The following is a 24,124-nucleotide window of genomic DNA, read 5'->3' on the forward strand; positions in this document are numbered from 1 at the left end:
TCGCCATAATGATGACAGTGAATGTAGCTTAATGTTCTTCAAGATGGACGTTAACAGAGCTTTTAGTCTTCCACAGTAAGCTAAGTTGTAGGTATGTGCACTCTTCGATGTGTTAATGGATGAAAATTGTTCTTGAGAGAAGGGATAAGGTTGTTAGTTGAATACAAAAAAAATTAACTTCAGAGATAAATAATCAGGAGAGGGTAGAGCAGTCACTGGAATTAGAGAAGTGTTACCTCTCCCACAATGAAAACAAAGTGTAAGAAAAAAAATTTTAGATAGAATTTCCTCACAGAGTTTTTGGGTTTAGTAATCTTTGATATGGAATATCTGATTTGACAAATGCACATGTATTGCTCTTCTTACAAAAAGAATATTGAAGAATACGTGTAGCTTGGAAAGTTGAGGTGGACAGTAGGTGTTGAGACTGTCAGTCGAAGTTCTAGTTCAATTGAAGTTAGTGGGGAAAAAAGTTTTCTATGAGAAATAACAGATTAGGTTTTGATGCAAGTAAGTAGTTGTGTTTAAGTCTGAATTGAGATCATGAATATGAAAGTTTTTTAAAAAAATATTTTTTTTTATCATTGTGTTGTATCTTTGTTAGGTTTTATCAGTTGCACTTTTAGTATTTGATTTTAATGAAATCTTCCCATTCCTCTTTAAGAGTTTAAATATTTTGTACTAGAAATTTAAAAAACTTGGTTTTCACATACCAATTTATGCTAGAAAGACTGACAGTTACTTTTCCAATAAAATATGCATCTGTTTTCTGTTTAAAGAGTTAGAAGCTATTATTTCCTCTCAGTCTCTTATTACTTTTATTACTGCAATTAAAGAGTGCATATAAATTACTTCAAAAAGAATTCAAAATGTATTATGCACAACAACATGTTAGGTATGATGACACTGAGATTAATGTTTATAATACTTAATGCTAAAGAAAAGAAAGCAAATTATTTTCAGATGAATTTTTCTTTCAGATGTCATGCTAATTTAGTAATTAATTCCAAACAACTCCATTCCTGCATACACTATCTGGTACTTAGTTACAGCCGGTTGCAGCTCATATCATGCACACAAGAATTCACAATTAGCAAGCCAGCCTTGAGCTGCATACAAATGAAGGCTTCATTCCATCTCAGATAACTAAAACAATTGCTGTGCACTGTAACATAACACAGCCTCAAAGTCATTAAGCCAAAATGGAGAGAATGGAGTCATGTACAAAATGGAATTTATTGTCTGCATGGATAATTATAGGAAGATGGGAAACTCCCATTAGTGAAGTATTTGTCAAGATAATCAAAAATTGGTTCCCACAGCCTGTTAGCACAAGTAATTAATCTTGTTAGTTTGTATATATGATGCTTAAGAATCTTTATCTAGTTTTTAGACAGATCAGGTAATCAAGCAGATTAATGTTGTCATAACATCACTCAGATTTCAAAAATAAAATGATTATACAAAATCTAGCAAGAATAATATGATCATGTTAATTCTTTAATATAAAAAAAAAAACTAGTACTTTCAACAAATATAAAACGTTTCATTTTTTACAAATGAATAATTATAATACTATCAAACTAATCTTATCTAATTTGGAAAATCTAATAATATTCTTTCCTAAGGGGGGAGGGTGTTACCAGAGTGTGCAGCAGGGATGTGAGAACCAAGTTCATTGCATGGAAAGTGAATGATGATTTGGATTTATTACTTGAGAGAATTGTTGAGTGCAAAAATAGTGAGTGACTTTAAAGCATTGTTTAATAATCTTCGTGTGTGCTTGAGAAACTCTTGTGATGAGTGTTGCCTCCTTACTAATAATAATGAGAAATAAAGTGATGATATATCTTTCCCAGTGAGGAGTTTGAAAATTGCTACAAGTTTACAAGATGTCTCTAAGAGGTTTGAAAAAATCATGATTGATGGATTGAGAGATAATATATGATTGTGGGGAAATAGGAAAGTGAAGCGAACAAAAATAGCATCTCTTGGTATGTTAGAGAGATTGCTGATGTACTGGTTGTAGATCTATGTTTATTCTGGTATTTGTTAGTATATTTTTTTAAAATCTTTCTCTACATATTTTGACAGTGTTCAGCATTTATTTAGGTTTCATCGAATACACTATTGTGTAGAAAAAGAATATGAGTTTATTAAAAATAAATAAATAAACGCTCTGTTTTAGTTTTTGAGAATGAATATGAAAGAATTGTTCATTATTATTATTATTATGATTCAGACCTCCATGAAGTCAAAAGACTCTTTGTGGGAGGTCCCTCCTAGAAAATACAAAAGTCTATCATACCACTCCTTGAACTCAGTGACCATTCATGTTCTCACCATGAGGGTGAGAATAACAAGCTGTTGTGTCGGAAATAACTGGCCCATTCTGTGGCCTCCATTTGTTTCAGCCACAACATGAGAAATGCCATGCTCACTTAAGATAAAGACATGCTTGAGCTCTCAAGAGCAAAGGCATAGAAGCAATGAATAAAGTGTAATTTGAGACTAACAATTTAATCAATAATATTATTGTAAGTAATCCAAAAGCTATGTTATAAATCATGCCCAATACAGGAAAAGTTATGTTAAGTGACTTCAGAGTTGTTAACCAATCAGCGGAGGGTCTCATCATTACATATCAGTCCATGACTCAGCAGAAAAATCCGAGACATCATCCAGTAAACTTGGCAGTAAGAGTTCCGTCAAGAAGGCCGCTGAGGAAAGAACGTGACCCTATGAGACCAGTCAAAGACGGCTGAGTGAGTGATGTCGATAGCGAGAGAGGGCGCTCGCTAGCATGATATAAATGCAGCACGCTCTTCAAATGCTCTTTTGTTTCCTGCATTTTTCCTATGTGCCAGTGAGAAGGCCATGAAGGCTGAGGATGCTTAACACCGGTTTCCAGCAGCACTCCACGTTGCAGTGGGTTCCGTCACGTACAAGTCTTCCAACTGTACAACAAGAAACAGGGCCATTGGTGAGTTACCACCAATGTAACTACTTTGTAGGATTCAACAAAGAAAGACAGCGGAGACGACAAGGAAGTCTCGTCGTATCTGAGAAAAGAACAGCCACAAAACCAGGGAAACTAATCGGTAAGCCAAACAATTCTTACCTATATGCTTAAGAAGTGCTGTAAGGGAAAGGAAAAGAAAACCTTAGGCATAGCCCTACTAGACTCGACTCATAGATCCTTTTGGACTGAACATCTAGATGTGACCTTCCTGCTGCGATTTATAAAATATGTATGCATGAACTTTTAATAAGACAGTTTAAGAAATGAAATGTTAAATGAAGAGCACTGATTGAAAATATAGCTTTGTACATTGGTCCTATGAATTGCGTAAATCTAATAGCAAGGAGATTGACTCTCATGAGATTTGTGATGAATAAGAATAAATGTAATATCATGTATGAATTTTGAATAACTTAGTATTGCCAGAACTAACATAATAACAGGAGCATCACTCGATCCTAGAGCAAACCAATGGTATAACGATGATTGAATAATGCTTCTGAGCTATGATTATATAACCTTGTATTATAAGAAGTATGTAAGAGATTGAATGAGCTCAGTGCATGTGTGCAGATATGCATTTATTGTATATTAATACTTTTGCTTGATTTCATGTATACTCTAATTTTTAGTATTAAAGTGCATTGTTTTATATCAAAGTTTGTGTGTTCTGTTAACTGAGACTGACCTACCACTTGTTAAAATTACGAACCTGTGTAAGTGAAGGGGGAAACATTTGTGTAAGAAAAAAAAAGGGTGGGGGAAGCCGTGACTGCATATCACGTGTTCCCATTACCAAGTATTATTGAGATAGTCACTGAAGTAGACCTAAGAATCAGGAATTAGTCACCGGCTGGTGCAGTCATTTTAAAACTAAAATAAATTTGCCGGAAATAACTCCTGGTACACGTAAGAAGTAAAAATAGAATAAAGAATAAAAAGGGAATAAAGAGAATAAATACTAAAATACAAATACGTAACAGAGCAATATATGAATGAAAAAATAAGAGTGGGGAGTGTGGAAAGTTTGAATGATTGTGAAGTTTTTGGAGATGGTCTTAATTGGGAGGATGAATGGCAAACAAGAGTGGCTAACTTGCAGAGAGAGAAAGAGATCAACTGAAAGAGGAGGAATGTCTCGAAAATGAGATGAGAAGTGTGAAAGATGATATTAGGTGAATGGAAGAGATGAATGCAAGGTGAATCAGAGTAGGAGTGAGAAAGAGAGAGAGAGAGAGAGAGAGAGAGAGTTATGGGAATGATAGAAGAGGAGAGGAGAGAATAGAAACAGTAGAAGAGAGGGAATGAGAGAGAGTTATGGGAATGACAGAAGAGGGTAGAATAGAAACAGTCAGAGAGAGGGAATGAAAAGAATGCGAGGGAGTGCTGGAACCAGAGATAGAGTGATGCCAGGAAAGTAGGGGAATACACAGAGAAAGGGTTGGGGGGGGGGGGGGTTGTAGAGGAATGCAGGTCAGCAATCAAGGAACAGAGTGATAAGCGGTGTGATGTATGGAGACTTGATGATCCATGGTGTGCCAGAGAAATGTTTGCCTGGAGGAACAATAGAAAGTGTGGATTAGGCAATTAAGTGGGGTGAAAGGGTGAATGAGATGACTGTCATGGTGGACATGAATGACTTGAGAGGCAGAATAAATAGGATGGCAAGAGATCTGAAATTCATGCTTGAGGTTGTACAAAAGGAAACAAAGAGAGGAAAGATAGTGTGTGCGTGCGCGCGCGCGCGTGTGTGTGTGTGTTAGCGAGGTATGATAATGGCGAGCTGAGCAGAAGAGAAATAATAATGAATAGCATAATAGCCAGAATGTGTCAGAAGAGAGAATTGGAATATGTGGATGCTTGAAGAGCATTTAAGGACAGAAAGGAACTGTATGTAAGAGACCGCTTGCATATGAATGAGGAAGGATGTAGGCATCTGGAGAGATTGCTGTTTTCTGAACAAGTTGGTGTGTCAATGAAGGAAACTAGAATTCCCAGAGTGGATGGTAGCAAGGGTGGCCTCTTGTGGGAATGGGTGCTTGGAGGAAGGGGGACGACATTAGGTAATGCTGAGTCCAGTGGAGTCTGGAGGATAATGATAGGTATAGAAGCAGTGACATTTTTATGCTTTATATTAATGCAAGGAGTATCTGGAATAAAAGAGATGAATTGGTGGTGCTGATAGCATCAGTCTGGCCAAAGATTGTTGGGATCCCTGAGATGTGGTTGATGGAAGATGATATAATAACAGGAATAGAAGTAGCAGGGTACAGCATTTTTCGGCAGGATAGGAAGGGAAAATGCAGTGGTGGAGTACTGTTTATGATAAGTGATGACTTATGTTCTCTAAAAGGCTTTGGAAGGCAATAACACATTAATGATTTTGAAAGTATATGGTGTGAGGTTGAAGTGGCCAAGACAGGATATTTAGTGGGGTGTTGCTACAAACTAAGGAGCACAGCAGGTGGGGAGCAGGAGATGTTTAGGCAGTTGAGCTTGGCAAGTGCAAGAAGAATGATTGTTAATGGAGATTTCAACTACAGCAGTATAAGTTGAGAAGAGGAAAATGCATGTAGTAATAAGTGAATGTAACTTCTAGAGGGATAAATTCTTGAGGGATAAATGTCTTTGGCAAGATGTAATAGAGGGAACAAGAGGATCGAGAGTTTTGGATTTGGTCATAGCATCAGATAAGCTGATAATAACTGAGATGACATCGCTCCCCCAGTTGGAGAGAGACTCACCATGTGGTTTTTGACTTGGAAGATGAATAGACATGCAGGAGTATCAAAGAAAAGGGAACGTATGTGGAATTATAAGGTGGTGATTATAATAGACTTTGATATCAATTTGAGGTAGTTCCATGGAGGGAGGAAATGGAAGGCTGGGATATCATCAGTGCTTGGAAAATTGTGAAGGAATATTTGTTATCAGTAATAGTGAGCTGTATACCATGATTTTAAGGGGACACAATATGGCGTGAAGTAGATGACAAACAATATCAAACAGCAACTGCAGGTCAGAAAAAGGTTATGAAAGAAATAAGGAGAGGGATGGAGAGCAGATGCACAAAGAATATAAAACTCAGGTCAGGGAGTGACTAGTATGGTAAGGAAGGCAAAACTGAAATGTGAGAAGAGATTGGCACTAAGATCCAAAGAAAATCCTAGGGAATTTTTTAGCTATGTGGCCAGTAGGAGAAGAAATGGTTGTGGAAGAATGACTGTGGGATAAAAATGGGAGTAGAATGACTGATGCAGAGGGCATTGTGGAGTGGTTCAATGAACAATTTATTGGAGTATTTCATCCTGGAGAAGTTTTAATACTAGAGGGACAGGGCAGGTTTGAGGTTTAGAGGTGCAAGAGGAGAGAGTGTCCAAATACTGCGTACTCTGGATGTCAGTAAAGCTGTGGGACTGGATGGTATTTCACCACAGGTTTTGAGAGAATGTGCTAAAGAACCGACAGCCTTTGACCTGGCTTTTCAATGAAAGTCTGGCTACAGGAAAGGTACCCAAGGAATGGAAGGAAAGTAAGATAGTGCCATTGCATAAGGGCAGTAGCAGACTGGATGCGTCTGACTATAGGCCAGTTTGTGTTTTTGTCAGTAGTTGTTAAGGTCCTGGAGAAATTAGTGAGGGACTATATACAGCGTTGGGCAGATGAGGGTAATGTTATCTGTGACAACAAACATGGATTTGTTAATCGGCTGGGATCTGTATTGTTTAACCTTTATATCAATGACATTGTCACTGGATTGCAAGGGGATATTCAGTTGTTTGCAAATGATGTGAAGCTGGGAAGGGTTATTAGTAATATTACAGATGTGGTAGCCCTGCAAGAGGATTCGAATAATCTTGATAGATGGGCAAATGAATGGGGGCTTCAGTTTAATGCTGAAAATGTAAAGTCTTGAAGTTTGGGATACATCAATACATCGCTGCATACTCGCTTAAAGGAAGTAGGGGAGACAAGAGATATGGGGATGAATGATTGATAGAAAACTGAAATTCAGGGAATATATAGCAAAGGTGGTGAAGGTAATTCAGAGGATTGCTGCAATACTGAGAAGGACGCTGACCTGCAGAGATAATAGAGTTATCGTTCCATTGTATAAAACCCTGATCAGATCAGGAAGATACTTATCAGACAGCACTTATTGTTCTCAAATTTGGTCCCCAGAATTTGAAGGGGATAAATTAACTGTGGAAAGGGTACAAAGGCATATAACAAAGATGGTTTCAGAACTATACAATGTTAGTTATAAGACTTAACGATGGTTGAACGATGGAATGCATTGCCTGATAGAGTGGTGAGAGTAAGAACGGTCACTAAGTTCAAGGAGTGGGATGATAGACTATCTTTCCTAGGATGGACCTCCCATGATGAGTCTTTTGACTCCATGGAGGCATGAATAATAATAATAATAATAATAATAAAATTTCTGCCATATACCCTCAGCAGGTGTATAAAACACTGTTACAAATTAGAACAAATGGGAATGGTATGACACTGGTTAAGTGGATAAGAGGGTGGCTGCTGGAAAGATATCAAAAAGTGGTATACGGAGGAGCAGAATCAAGGTGAAAACAGGTGACTAGTGGTGTGCCATAAGGTTCAGTGCTGGGACCATTGCTGTTTAATTTGTATATAAATGATACAGGAACTAACCTGAAAGGAAATATTCAGTTGTTTTCTGATGATGCAAAATTAGGTAGAGTAATAGTTAAGGTGATGTAGAAAGCTTACAGGATGATATAAATAGGCTGTCACAGTATAGGCAAAAGTTTATGGGTATCAGTTTAATGTTGAGAAATGTAAAGGTTATAGGGATAGATAGATTACAAGCCAAGGAAATAGAGGAAGCTAGAGATTTAGGGGTGGTGGTAGACAGAGAGTTAAAGTTTAGAGGACATATTGCTAAGGTAGCCCATAAGATTACTTGGCCAGTGCAGAACATGTTAACAAGTAAAGATAAGGAAGTTGTAATTTCTCTTCGGAAGTAGTTTTTGCCTGTCACTGAGTAGAGCTACCACTTTCCTGTCCTGGAGTGATGAGTTTAGTAGTGATCCTTTAGGATCACTCCATGAGATTTAGAGTGTAGATCACTTAAAGTTAAGCACCTCTGTAGCACAATTGGAAGAACGACAGTACATTATGCCCTTCATTTGAAAAAGGCCTAAGTTCAATTCTTATTGTGATGGGAGGAATCTTTATATGATTTTTTTTTCAATTGAAGGTGAGTTAGCCGATCTCATATGGAGGAAGCAGGGTTTTTTCCTCCTGGAAACTCAGGCTTTTCATGCCGCATGCAGACAAATCGGCCTTCAGGACACATGCAATTTACAGACAAAAAATACTAGTGGTGGTGGTGTTGTAGATGATGGAGATGAAGAGTTGTAGAGTAGGTGCCCTCCCTTGATGAGTCTTTGGACTTCTTGGAGGTGTCACAAAATAATAATAATAATAAGAGATTAGAGAAGTGGATAGGTAATCAACAGTTTATATACGAGGTGTGGCTATAAATAACGAAACTGGTTGCAAAAATTTGGTTTATTATTACAATTGTACAACGTAATTGTTATCCCTTTCAACATACTCCCCCTCTATCTATACACCATTGCATACGAATTTTCCACTGTTGGAAGCAGTGCTGCAAATCATCAGGTGTCATCTGCTTCAGTAGTGCTACTGTTTTCTCCTTTACCTCATCTCATTATTTTATAGCCACCCTCATATATGCAATAATAGTATCCCAAGAGGGAAAGGTCACTAGCAGAGTGCAGTAGGGGTCTGTCTTGGAGCCATATTGTTTATCTTGTAAGTTAATAATATTGGGACAGGCTTAACTAGATATATGCAGCTGTCGTGACCTTGCAGGAGGATCTCAATAAAATATATCATGGGCAAATGAGTGAAGTATATCAGTTTGATGTTGCAAAATACAAGGGTTTGAAATTTGTTAGACAGGGTTGGAATGTAGAGTATACAATTAATGGAGAAATTCTGAAGGAGGTAGAAGAGATGAGACTTGAGAGACAGTAGATAAAGGCTTGAAGTTCAGGGTCCACACTGCTAAAAGTGTAAGAACATCACAACAGATTATGGAAATGAGGACCTTGACATGCAGAAGCAAAGAGATTATGGTTCCCTTGCATAAGGCCTTCATCAGACCGCATATGGGCTACTGTGCATAATTTTTTAAGATGAGAATATATTACACAAGGTGCAGGAAAGGTTCAGTAAGTCACTTTCAGGTCTATCTGCAAATTGCATTCCCTCAATCAGTTCTCCTAACCCAATTGAGGGAATGGAATTTGCAGAGAGGGAATTATGATTGAGACAAATATGTTGGTGTGGGTTGTTACCAGATTAATGCATGGGGATATTTTTCATAGAGCAGACGAAGACAAGAGAAGAACAACAGGCTATCTAAGAGTGGTTGGTGAATGTGATGCACTGCCTGAAAGTGTGGTAAGTGCAGAAACTGAATGAGTTTAAGGTATGATTAGATGATCTGTTTGCAAAAGTGAGGAGCTCCCATGAGGCTTTTGACTCCATAGAGGTCGGGTGCTTATAATAATAATATTAGCATCAACCTCTCTTTTACACATATACTCTATAATATAAAATGATAAGCCTTTTTTTGTAACGTTTTTGTGTCACGTTTTTTGAAACTCAGGGGCTACCCTGAGTGTCAAGTCTTCAAAATTCGAGTCATCAGAATTCAAGGAGAACCAGCTTACCAGTCCAGAATTCAGGGAGGGGGGACATGTTTTCCGAGTTTTCAAAATTCGGAACGTGCGGTTCCGAATTTTGAAAACTCGGAAGGGGGGTTCCGCCAGGAGGGCGGAATTCCCCCCCCTTCCCAAGTTTTCAAATCATCAGAATTCAAGGAGATCCAGCCTACCAGTCCGGAATTCGGGGGGGGGGGGGGGGGCATAGGCGTCAGAGCCCTGTGTGTGTGTGTGTGTGTGTGTGTGTGTGTGTGTGTGTGTGTGTGTGTGTGTGTATAAAAGATCATAATATCCAGCACAACCCAGAAAATGCCATGCTAAATCATAATAGCATATAATAGCCAACCTCCTGGACAGCAATGATGTTTGATAGGACAGGCCTGCATCCTTCAAACACTCCTTAACTAACTCCTATGCACTGCTACATCTTTAACATTGAGATTCTTATGCCATGGGACTATACCATGCTCCAAGCTGGCTCCTCTGTCATAATCACCTGCTTTGTAATTCCATATATACCCCTTTTTAACTGAAAATTCAACATTGACAATATCCCAGGTTAAGATCATATAATTACCCTTCCAAATCATTCACAATGTCACTTTGGTTACAGCTAAGTCCTCTGCTGCTATCACCAAATCCTTGCACTTTTGTATCCATGGTTCCTTCCATTATCAGTTCAAATTCTTTTGCTAAGTTTTGCCAATAAAAATAATCTGACTGAAATTTTAATTTTATAATATTTGGGATTTAGGTTGGACACCACAGGATGAGAGGTAGAGGTTAGACTAAGAGAGATACCATGGTCCTCCAGGTTGGAGGTTTTGCATAAGGCTGGTGGTTACTTTACCAAATAAAAAAATTCTATAACTCAGACACTTGAACTGGAAAATTCATCGGATTGAAACAATGGAAGACGACCAAGTAATGAAGGTAAAGAAAAAACAAAAAAGAAATTAGAGGGGACAAAAGATATAGATAGTTTTACTATGCTATATAGTGGAGTTGACCAACATATCAAAGCTTCTAGTGATGTGACCATTTTAATCGATAATAAATGGAAAAATACAATAGGAAAGTACAATTTTGTAAATGATCAGATTATTATTATTATTATTATCATTATGTGACACCTCTATGAGTCCAAAGACTCATCGAGGTAGAGTGTGCCAACAACATCGAACGATGGACCACCTTCCAACTACTAACCATACTCAAACTTGCTTAACTTTTTGCGAGCCATTAGTAGCAGAGGCTCTACTAATCGACCAACCTTTGCTGGCATTATTATTATTATCATCATTATCATTATTCCAGTTATAACAATTTAACTGTTATTATAACAGTTAAATTGAAAACAAATAGAGCTATTTAAATATCATAGGTGTATATGCCCCTAAAGAAAGTAGGAAAGAGGATTCCAAACAGTTTTATGAGGAATTACAAAATCCATTAAATAAATGTAATAAAAATGACTATATATTAATAGCAGGAGATCTTAATGCTAGAGTTAGAAATAATCCATTTCTAACTAATTGATCGTCTATAGAGGAACAAGATTATTGGCCTTTATAGAATAGGGGAGATATGATAGAGACCTATAAGTTGGTAAGGGGTTGTTATAGCATCAATGCTGGAGAAGTTCTACAGAAAATAGTGGGAGATCAGGGGGAGAACTAGAGGTCATACCAGTAAACTGTATAAAGAGGGTGTGAGCAGGGAAGTGAGGGGCAGGTTTTTTGTGCAGAGTTGTGAATGATTGGAATGCCTTGCCTGAGAATGTAGTGTCTGCAAAGAGTTTGAATGTGTTTAAAACACTGTATGATGAGCTGTGTGAGTGATAAAAGGACCTCCCAGATAAGTCTTTGACTCCATGAGGTCTTGGGGTAATAATAATAATAATAATAATAATTGATTATATCATTACTAATCAGAAACTAACTTCACGAGTGAGAGATGTACTTGTTTACAGAGGAAATGAAATTTTTTCAGTTTCTAAAATAGTAGTCTTAGTAGTCTCTAAAATACAAATACTAGCAAAATGGAGAAAGTAAATAAAAAAAAAAAAAAAGAAATATAACAAGTATACAAAGTATATCTATTGCAAGAAGAAAGCATTAGAATGCTATGCTATATCAATCGCAAATAACAGATTACTTAAAATAAGCCCAAATCAGTGAAGATATAGAAGAATGGAAAACTTTAATAAAGATAATCCATAAAGCAGCCTCTGAAGTACTTGGAAAGAAAAATATTAAGAAGAAAAACATTAAAAATCTGGAACAAAGATATAGAAAATGCCAGTGGTGTGCTTCAGGTGACCAGTGGTGTGCCTCAGGGCTCTGTGCTTGGGCCAATGTTGTTTAATTTGTATATAAATGATATAGGAAACGGCTTAAAGGGAGATATTCAGTTGTTTGCTGATGATGCAAAGTTGTGTAGTGCAATAAAAAATCAAGCTGATGTTGAAAGTTTGCAGGAGGATTTAAATAAGCTGTTAAATGGGCAAAAGAAAATGGATGTCAGTTCAATGTGGAAAAGTGTAAAGTCATGCATTTTGGGATTAAAAGATTACCAGCTGTGTACTACATCGATGGAAAGGTACTCCAAGAGATTGATGAGGCTAGGGACTTAGGGGTATTGGTAGATAGGGAGATGAAGTTCAGAGGACACATTGCTAAGGTGTCCAAGATTGCACATAGGATTACTTGGTTGTTGAGGAACACACTGACATCCAGAGATAAAGAGGTTGTTATTATTCCCCTTTATAAAGCATTGATACTTCCACATTTGGATTACTGTGCTCAGGTCTGGTCACCTGGATTCCTTGGAGATGAGGAGGCTGTGGAGAGGGTTCAGAGAAGAGTGACCAAGTTGGTGAGTGATATAAAAAATTCTCCCTACGTTGATAGATTGAGCTTGTGGATTGCAGAGATTGGTTGATAGGCGAAGAAGAGGGGATATGATAGAAACATTCAAATTACTAAAAGGTTTTTATAGGATTGATGCAGAGGAAATGTTTCAGCTGTGTGATAGTGATGGAAGAACAAGAGGTCATCTCTGGAAATTAAAGAAGAGTGTAGTTAACAAAGGTGTCAGAACAAGGTTTTTTGCCTGGAGGGTGGTGAATGAGTGGAATTCATTGCCTGACTTAGTTGTGAGCTCTTCGTCTGTAAATGAATTCAAGAAGAGATATGACAGATATTGTTTTGCTAGTTTGGGTCTCCCGCGATGAGTCTACTGACTCCACGGAGATACCCGTAATAATAATAATAATAATAAAAACAAATGGCATACAAATCACTCCTTCAAAAACATACAAAAGAAACAGAAGAAATATAAGAAATATAAACAGAAGAATGAAGCTCTTCCATAGTGCAATTGGAAGAATGATGGTGCATTGCACCCTTCAATTGGAAAAGGCCCAAGTTTGATTCTCATTGTGATGAGAGGAATCTTTATATGGGTTTCTTTCAATTGAAGGCAAGTTAGTCGAGCTCATACAGAGGTAGCAGTATGGTAACTTGGTTTTTTTCATCCCACATACAGACAAATCAGCCTTGAAAAAACACAATTTACAGAATTGTGTTTTTTACACTAGCTACTGCCCACCACCACCTACTAGTGGTGGTGAGCGGTAGATGGTATTGGTGATGATGGTAGTAATGATTCGCTGTAGTTGTTAGATGGAGTGGTGGTGGTGGAGATGGAGAGTTGTAGAGTAGGTGCCCTCCCTCAATGAGTCTTTGGACTCCTTGGAGGTGTAATGTAATAATAATAACAATAATAATAATATACAAAAACAAAAGAAATAGAGCTAAAACCATAGTACAGAAATCTCACCAAGATTTATTAATAAAATAGAAGACATACATGGATGACAAGACATAGCCTGCAAAATATTAAGGAAATCAAACAACAAAGAAAAAGATACAGCACAAATCAACATTATACAAGGAAACAATGGATAAAACATTATAAGAATTTATGGTATAACCTAAATTTAATAACAGAAATTAAAAATGAAGAAGTCACTACTGATATAGAATCGATAAAATTGAAGGAATTAAAAGACGCAATAAAGGAATCAAAAAGTAGAAAATCAGCTGGATTAGATGGCATAAATACAGAGCTTTGGAAATATGGTGGAGAATATTTATTAATTTTAAGAATCTGTGATGCAAATAATTGTTGGAGGAAATGCGAGGTTCCATCAGATTGGTTAAAAGCTAAGATTATATCTCTATTTAAGAAAGGAAACAGATGATTGTGGAAATTATAGAGGAATAAGTTCATTAAATACAGGTTACAAAATTTATAGTAAAATCCTGAATGAAAGACAGAAATATTGCAAACAATCTACTATCAGAAGAGCAAAACGGCTTCGGACATGGAAGATCATGTATACACAATATTTATGTGTTAAAACAAATTATTGAAAAAAAGACAAGAATTTAATTTAGAGACTCATATGGCCTTTATAGATTATGAGAAAGCTTTTGATAAAATATATGGAGAAAAACTATGAAATATAATGAAAAAACAAGGATATCCATTATATCTAATACAAGCCATACAAAGTTTATATAAAGATACAAAAATACAGTTAGGTAATAAATTAACAGAAGAGATGGAAAAAAAATCAGGGTATCCAACAGGGATGAAGCTTATCTCAAACTCTATTCAATATATATATATATATATATATAGATCAGATTATTAAAATATGGAAAACAACAATAAAACAAAGACAGTGGTACTCTCCTAAGCACAGTGACATGTATAAGAAGAGCTCCTGATTGGGATAAGTTTTCTAGGAATAATTAAATATATATATATGCATAATTTTTTGAGTAAGAGAGGCTGTAAACGTTGTGCGCTACTGGTTTTATTAGTGTGGGGATTTTTTTTGCAAAATTAATTACAAAATCGTTATTATTAGACTTAGTAACCTGCAAAAAATGGCGGCAGCATTGTCATTCCATGACTTTAATTTAGATTTCAGTCGTTTCGTTAAGTGTGAGGTCTATTGTATGTATTCTTTCGATTACATAAATGATTTGTGGATATTTGGTGAGGATGGAAGGAGGGTGCATGCGAAGAATGAATGAGGAATTGATGAATGCAAATATGAAATTGATGACAGAAAGTGTTAGTAGCGAGATTGTCGCGGGGAAAATGGGTGCACGGTTGAAAGAGAAGGATGGTGGGTAAGAGAGGTGAAAAAATGTTAAAAAATCATTAAAAAAAGAAAAAGAGCAATTTGAAAACCATAATGAATGTTAAAAGGGGCGAAAGTGAGGTGAGAGTGGTGGAAGGAAATGAAATTGAGAGAACAAATGAAACTAAAAATGGCGTGACGCAGAAATCGAAAGTGAAAAAAATCGAAAGAATGGATGATAGCGAAAAAAGAATGAATGATAGCGAAAATTCGATGCATGTTGGACTGAAAGAACAGAAACAAAGAAGGATGAATGAGTGTGAAAATGGGAAGAATGATAGCGAAAGTTAGACGCATGTTGGACCGAAAGTACAGAAACAAAGAAGGATGAATGAGAGTGAAAGTGAGAAGAGGGGGGGGGGGTTGAGGGTGAGAAAGTTAGAAAAAAATTGAATGATAGAGAGAATGTGTGGCGAGATTCGGAAGTTGAATTGGATTGGATTGGATGAGGCAAGAAATGAAATTAAGAAAATTCAGGTAAAAACTATTAAAATAAATAATGATGGAATGAAAGAGTTAACGAAAGATGAGCGAGTGGCGTTGTATGGCGACTCCATTATTAAAGGTGTGCTGGAGGATAGAATGCACAAGGTATGTTTTCCAGGCACTAAAATGAGTAGAGTGATTGAGGTATTGGATATGAGGCAGGAGCAAGAAAAAGAGTTAATAGTATTAATAGGCATGATTGATATTGAGAGAGGACAAAGAGTGTGTCAGAATGGATATCAGGAGGCTGCTTAGAAGGATAAAAGAGAATAGTGTGACAGCAAGGGTAGTTAGCACATTGCCTAGGTATGACTGTGGTGAAATGAGGCGGAGAGCAAGGATTATGAATGATATGTTAGCTGAAATGTGTGAGGAGATGGGGGTTCAGTTTGTTAATGTGTGGAATGAGTTTGAGGGATGAAGTGAGTTGTATGGGAGCGATGGACAGCATTTGAGTGGTTATGGTGCGAGTCGCTTGGCGAGACTGCTGCCGGACGGTAGAGAAGTAAATAGAGAGAATGAATCAGATCGAGTGGGAAGTGATGTGGAAGAGCGGGAGAGCAAGATAGGAGAGATTGAAGAGGTAGTTATGAATGGGGAAGTGAGTGGTATGAGTATAGAAAATGAGAGAATGGGTGTGCAAGAGGAGCAGGGAAACGGGGAGGCTCAGGGTGGACAGGGGTACACAGCGTGAGAAAGGTGGATGCTCCAAGAGGAGGAGGTGAGCATGTGTAAGCAGGAAAGGAATGGGATGACCAGGGATCAAGAGGAAACAGTTGGAATTGAAAAGGGTTTTAAAATGAAGAAGCAGAAAGGGAAATGGCCCCAGTCGAGCATGGAGAGATCACATTGAGGGAGTGGTAGTATCATGGAACTAGCTGTAGATCCAGAAATGAGCTGTTGTGTTTGTATACAAATGCTAGAAGTATAAGAAACAAGGCAGATGAAATGGTTGCACTAATTGCATCTGTTCACCCAAAGATTGATGGAATAAGTGAGACATGGTTGGAAGAGGATGACATCCTGGCAGGAATAGAGATGGAAGGGTATGATGTGTTTCGTGAAGACAAAGGGGGAGTGCTATTGATGATAGAGAAAGACATAACTCTTTCTCTATCATTTATTGGTGTGAGATAGAGGTGAATGGAATCAAATACTTGGTGGGATGTTGTTATAGACCAGGTAATGTGGACCAGGTGGTGATAATGAAATGTACAATCAAATTAGCCAAGTAAATAAGAAAAGGGTGATCATTATGGGTGATTTTAATTATGGCAATATAGACTGGAATGAAGAGATACCAACTGGAAGTAAAGAAAATGAGTTTCTTGAGTTTTTGAGGGATAACTTCCTCAGAAGGTATGTAACAGAGGGCACACGAGGATTGAGAGTCTTGGATTTAGTCATCTCATCAGAGGATGTAATTGTAAATGAGGTGTCAAATCATCCACCAATTGGTGAGAGTGACCATGAGGTGATTACCTGGGTTGTTGCCAGCAGTGCGAGGACCTCTGTGAGAAAAGGGTACATGTGGAACTACAAGGGTGGGAGGGGGGTATGAAGAGCTTAGGAGACAGCTTGTGGGTTGTAGCGTGGAATGAAGAGTTAGCTGGATAAGAGATCAATGCAGCTTGGGAGATTTTCAAAAACTATCTAATAGATGCAATGTCTGAGTGTATTCCAAGGCTGAGGTCAAATAAGGTGGGTGTGAGATGGATGAATAAACAGATTAAGCATGTGATACAGAGAAAAAGGGCATTGTGGAGGCAGCATGAGAGAAGTGGAAATAACCAATTCCATGAGGTCGACAAAGACCAAGCAAGGAGGGTGACTTGGTTGGTGAGGGTAGCTAAAGAGAGGTATGAACAGCAGTTGGCTAATGAAGTCAAAAAGAATCCTAAAGAGTTCTTTCGATATGTAGCCAGCAAAAGAAAGAATAATTATGGAAGGATGACACTGATTGGAGAAAATGGTATAAAGACAGCTGATTCAGAATGTGTGGTGGAGATACTTAATGAGCAGTTCATAAAGATCTTTCAATCTTGTGAATGTGACTTCATGGAGGGATTGAGAGCAGTTGATGATGGGGAGGAGAGACTGACTTACAGTCAGTCTTGCAAGAGGTGTATGGGGAGTTGAGTAAACTAGATGTTAATAAGGCTGTGGGACTTGATAATAGATCACCACATATTCTGAAGGAATGTGCCAGGGAGTTGACACCTGTCTTGAAAAAAATTATTTAATACGAGTCGTGCACTCGGTCAAGTCCCTAAGGAGTGGAAGGAGGGCAAGATTGTGGCACTTCATAAAGGAGGTGATCGAACTCGTGCATCAAACTATAGGCCTATCTGTATGTCAGGTGTTGTGGTTAAGTTGTTGGAGAAGCTTGTGAGAACTAGGATCCAGAGTTGGGTTGATAACAATAGTATTATCTTTGATGGACAGCATGGATTTACTAAAAGGAGGTAATGTTTTAGTAATCTACTTACCTATTGCAATAAAGTGACTGCTTCTTTGGACCAAAGAAAAGGATACACAGTAATATACTTGGATTTCGCAAAGGCTTTTGATAGAGTACCTCATGATAGGTTGACAGTCAAACTAGAGCAGATGGGGTTGGATATTAGATTGGTGCATTGGATTGGAGACTGGCTATCTGATAGGTATCAACAAGTTGTGTATGGGGGAGTGATATCCAGGAAAAGAAATGTCACTGGTGGAGTGCCTCAGGGGTCTGTTTTAGGTCCATTGCTGTTTAACTTGTATATTAATGATATAGGTGAAAATTTGGATGGATATATTCAGTTGTTTGCAGATGATACAAAGTTGGGACGAACCATGAAGTGTAGGGAAGATGTGGCCTTACAGGAAGACTTGAATAGATTGAGTGATTGGGCACGGAAATGGGGATATGAGTTCAATGTTGCAAAACGTAAGGTTTTAAAATTTGGAAAACAAAGATGGGATGCAGAATTTATGCTAGGTGAGAATATACTGTTGGAGGTAGAGGAAATAAGAGATCCGGGGGTGACAGAGGATAAAGATCTAAAATTTAGGGGACACATCACCAAAATTGTGAAGACAACACAAAGGCTTCTGGGAATGATGCAGAGGACACTGACGTGTAGAAGTAGGGAGATTCTTGTTCCGTTGTATAAGGCTCTGATTAGGCCACAATGGACTATTGTGCCCAGATTTGGTCACCAGGTTTTCAGAAAGATGAAGTGATGTTGGAAAGGGTCCAAAGGAGACTGACTAAGGTAGTTTCTGACCTCTGGAATTTCGAGTATGAGAAAAGATTGAGAAGATGTAATTTGCAGAGTCTAGTGGACAGGAGAAAGAGGGGGAGATATGATAGAGACCTACAAGTTGGTAAGGGGTTGTTATAGGATCAATGCTGGAGAACTTTTACAGAGAATAGTGGGTGATCAGGGGAGAACCAGAGGTCATCACTTGAAACTGCATAAAGAAGGTGTGAGTAGGGGAGTGAGAGGCAGGTTTTTTTCGTGTGTGTTATGATTGGAATGCCTTGCCTGAGAATGTGGTGTCTGCAAAGAGTTTGAATGTGTTTAAAACATAGTATAATGAGCTGTGTGTGTGTGTGTGTGTGTGTGTGTGTGTGTGTGTGTGTGTGTGTGAGATAAAAGGACCTCCCAGATGAGTCTTTGACTCCATGAGGTCTTGGGGTGGTAATAATAATAATAAAGTATCCAGTTAACCAGAAGAACTGTTATCAATACAAGGCTGTATGTAGATGATCCGATTATATTACAAGACAATGAAGATGACCTTCTAAAATCAGTTAACGAATTAAACAAAATAAGCCAACAATACATTTTAAAAATCTCACAAAAGAAAACAAAAGTCATGTCATTTAAAGGTTGGGATCATGTTAGGTCAAAAATAGTTATAGAAAATAAAATAAGCAGTTGACACAGTTTAATTATTCAGTCTGCAATCATAACATAACATAACAAATCTAAAGAATAAAGATATAGATGACAAAATAAAGAAATTTCAGAAAATCTGTGGAACAATTAAATGAACACTGAATAAAAAAAAAAACAAGATGAGAAACTTAACTAAAATTTTACAAAGTAATGGCCACTCCCACTCTATTATATGGTTCAGAAACATGGACTGTTAAAAAGAAAGATGAAAGTAAAATACAAGCTGCAGAGATGAAATTTTTAAGAGGCAATAAAGGGATGCACAAAATTGACCACATAAGAAATGAAGACATCAGAAAAGAACTAGATATAACATAAATGAAAATATCAAGGAATATAGAGAGAAATGGAAAGAACATCTATTTAAGATTGAACGATATCGGCTACCAAAAAACGGGGATAGATATAGACTAAAGGGAAGGAAAGAAAGCAAGAAAAAAAAGAAAGAGAGAAAGAAAGACCAGCAGCAAGATGGAAAGACCAGTAAAGCCAGAACAAGCAAATTCCTAATACTTCAAGAGAAGAAAAAGAAGAAAATCAATAACTTCCATATAAGCAGATAGACAAAATTAACCTATTAAGTGCTTACACATTTTGAGAAATACACCTATAAACTGATATAAAGAATAGAAGGTTAAATTATAACTTACCTGCCAAACTTGTTTGCAATTGCTCCCCCACTTATTCCACCCACCATGCCCCCAATGGCAAATATTGACACAGTGATTGACCATACTAGATCCTTGAAATCATCACTAATAGTCTTTCCAGTGCGAGAAAAATGTACCTGAGCAATGAATTCTCTTATGACCTATTTGGAGAAAGAATTTTGTATTGGATAAGTAAGGAAATATGTTAAAAAAATTTTAAACAATATTAATGACATACAAAAATGCATGTACTATTTCATATTCAATCCATAACTTCCAAGGACGGTTAAGAATATATTCAAATACAATATTTAAGTCAATTTTTTGATTAAATCAAAATAGAACAGAAAATAAATAAATAAATAATGAAGAAAGATAGTCTTCTAGTCAAGAGTATCTTTCCAACTCTGCTAAAAACTTGAGCTCCATGATTAACACCCACGTTATATCACCTATACAAGCTTGCACAGCCATCTGGCATCTACCATGTAAGCTCATATCTCAACCTCTCACTAAACTGGAACATAAGTCAGACAAACTATCATCCCATGGCATCATTCTTCTTGAAAATAATGGAAAAAGTCATTAATAGCTAAGTTCTTCACTACCTGAAGATGATACGCTAATTCATTATTGATCTCACAAATACATTTTCTTTCAGTCTCGTTTCACAGCATCTCCTAGTCAGAGAGAAAACTGGCAACTCATTCAAATGTATGGAGTGGTTACAGCTTAATCCTCTGATATTATCACCAGATCCTTCACTATTCTTTCGTAAGGTTGACACACTCTTATGTGTAAGGTTGACACACACACACACACACACATTATTTGGGTCCTCCCTGGAGACACAAGATTCATCATGGTAGGCCCATCCTACTATGATGAATCCTACCACTTTTTATGTTTCACTAATTTAAGTAAGCCTATCATACCACTCAAAACATTTTGTTATAGACTATTTTACTACTGATATGTAAAATATATCACTTCTGCAAGATTTTCCAAGTCTAGCTCACACTGATGCACCTCAATAAAGATCAAACTTGTCTGGGTGGTAACACTTCCCACACAAGGCAGACTGCATATTTGAAAAGGAAGTAAACTATGCTTTATGGGAAACTGAGACAATGATGTGAAGTCAACAGCAGAGATTTGAAAAAAGGATTAAAAAATATATTAATTTCTTGTCTAGTACACAACTGATTTCAGTTAAAGATCTTCCATAACAACCTCTTAAATACTGATCTCCTCAATTCGCTAGTGGGTGAACATAGTCCTTTCAATGCTACCAAACTGTAATCCTGTATCACTGCTCAGAAGAAAGACAATTTCACTTCCCCTTTTGATAATATTCTGATCTCTAGCCAAGATCAGCTTCTCTTCTTGGAGTATATTTCACACCTAGTATTTCCTGGAAAACAAATACCTCACATCCACAAATACGTCGTTAATGAAAGTGAGAATCTGGATAACAGTGATATTCGAGGTATGAATGGTGATATTTGCGAGGTAGTACCTGATAGCTGTGAGAGTGGCATTGAAAGTGAGAATAAAGGTAAAATACAAAACGATTGAATAAATCATCGGAGAATAAAAATGATGACACTGACGCAATGAGTGAGATCGCTTTATTATGCGCAGCGATACATAGGGCAAATCGGCAGCTGGAACATTGGCAAAAATGTTTATCAAGCGTACCGACTAATAATCGGCAAAAGTACGACAGAAAAAAAAATAAGGGTATGATAGTGAGTGTAAACAAAATGAAAGAGCATGTGTTGTATGGAGATTCCTTAGTAAGAGGTGGGTTAGTTGAGAGTTTAACAAAATCGTACCAACCTGGTGTGAATGTTAAGAATGTAAGCGAATCAATTAGAATGCAAAAGCAGGTGAAACAATTGATAGTGGTGGTAGGTACAAATGATTTGAAAGGCTATGAGTGAGGATGTGAAGAAATTGCTTGAGGTAGCAAAAGAGAAGAGTGAGAGAGTTAGATTGGCGAGTCTGTTGCCGCGGTATGACAGTGAAGAGTATAGAAGGAGGGCTATAATTCTTAATGCTTCATGCGTGAATTATGTTTGATGAGTGGTGTGGAATTTATGGATGTGTGGAATGAGTTCGATGGGCGAAAGGATTTATATAAAATGGAGTTTACATTTGAATGGATTTGGTGTACAGAGACTTGAAAAGGTGTTGTCGAATGTAGTGGAAGTGAATGTGCAGAATCAGGGAAACTAGAGTTATTGGGGGGGGGGGGGGGGGTAGATATTCAGATTATAGGGAGACAGTTGCGTATGTGAATGTGTGTAATATGCCCAAGCGAGTAGGAAAGGCCATGAATCAGAATGGGATAGTTAATATAAGGCATCAAAATAAGGATGCGACAAATCGGCTTCTGCAATTCATGTATACAAATGCCAGAAGTATTAGGAACAAGAAGGAAGAATTTTTGACCTTGGTTGGCACTTCCAGACCACAGATTATTGGCATTAGTGAAACATGGCTGACAGAAGATGACACAGCTAGTGAGATTGAATGTGAGGAGTATGGTGTGTTCAGGAGTGACAGGGAGAATAAAATGGGGAAGGGGGGTTCTTGATGATAGCTGATGAGCTACAGCCAAGAAGAATAGAAGTGGAACTGCAGGATAGAGAAAAGAACACATTTGACGCTATTTGGTGGGAGATTGAAACTAGCAGAACTAAATATACAGTTGGATGCTGCTATAGACCAGGTGATGGAATAGATGGTGGAGATAGTATGCATAAGGAAATAGAAGAAATGAGTGGAAGGAGGGCAATTATTATGGGAGATTTCAACTATGGTAACATTGATTGGAAGGAGGAGAGGACACACGGGAGGAAGGAGTTGGATTTTATGCGGTTAGTAAGATATAACTATCTGCGACAGCATGTAATGGAAAATATCAGGGGTCAGAGAGAGTGCTTGACCTGGTAATTGCATCTGAGAATCTGACTGCAACAAATATAACCACGTTGCCACCAATTGGTGAGAGTGATCATAGGGTCTTGACTTGAAAGGTGGCTAAAGGTGTGGAATTTACAACTAAGACAGGGTGCATGTGGAATTATCGGGCTGGTAAGTATGACAAGCTTAGGAGATTGATTGGTTCAGTGCCATGGCATGTACAACTGCAAGGGCTAGTTGATAGTGCATGGGAGGCAGTTAAGAAGTGTTTGCATGAAGCAATGGCTGACTGCATACCTAGAATCCGAATAATAAATCAAGTAAGGGTTAAATGGATGAATAACACTATTAAGCTTGAGCTTCAAAAAATAGAAACAACAATGGAGGGAATTTAAGGAGAAAGGTGACCAGCAGGCGCAGGAACAGTATAAAATGCAGGCCAGAAGGGTCACGAGTGTGGTAAGAAAGCAAAAAAGGATTACGAAAGAACACTGGCCATGCATAAAGAGAATCCTAAACAGTTTTTTCGATATGTTGCAAGTAAAAGAAAAAATGTATATGCCAGAATGATTTTAAAGAATGCTGATGGTAGGGAGGTAACCGAATCAGTTGATATAGCTGAATTACTAAGCGAGCACTTTGCAAAAATATATCTTCCAGGTGGTGACATTGCAGAAATGTATGTACCAATAGATTATATGGGAATTGTGGTGAATGAAGTGGAGGTGAGTAGTCTATTGCAAAACCTCAATGTCAATACATCTGTGGGATTCGATGGTATACCAGCTCGTGTTGTACGTGAAGTGGCTAAAGAAATGTCAGTATCATTGACCATTTTGTTTAATTTGAGTCTTGGGTCTGGGTTAGTCCCTCTTGGGACTAACCCAGACCCAAGACAGGGTACATGTGTACCCTGTCTTGGGTACACATGTACCCAAGAGAGGGGAAAGCGGGGAAAATAGTTCCACTGCATAAAGGAGGTTCCAAGACTGCTGTTGTAAATTGCCAACCGATTAGCATATCAGAAATCATTTTCAAGGTCTTGGAGAAATTAGTAAAGAAGAATACAGGATTGGATAGATGAAAATGGGATACTGTATGGAGGACAACATAGTTTTGTGAAGGGT

At 37.6% G+C, this 24,124-nt stretch overlaps 1 protein-coding gene across 1 annotated transcript in view; it reads right to left on the reverse strand.

Annotated features, from left to right (window-relative positions):
- The window catches only part of LOC150095123 (glucose transporter type 1-like), a 407,241-nt gene that overhangs the window by 170,408 nt on the left and 212,709 nt on the right, over nucleotides 1-24,124 (reverse strand). Inside the window, exon 5 of the mRNA XM_090411496.1 lies at nucleotides 20,067-20,227. Within this exon, the coding sequence (XP_090267622.1) occupies nucleotides 20,067-20,227 (161 nt within the window). The remainder of the gene's footprint in view (nucleotides 1-20,066; nucleotides 20,228-24,124) is intronic.

Source organism: Typopeltis vanoorti, chromosome 21 (assembly GCF_054136105.1).
Source record: "Typopeltis vanoorti isolate ZY-2024b chromosome 21, IOZ_Tvanoo_1.0, whole genome shotgun sequence".
NCBI lineage: Eukaryota > Metazoa > Arthropoda > Arachnida > Uropygi > Thelyphonidae > Typopeltis > Typopeltis vanoorti.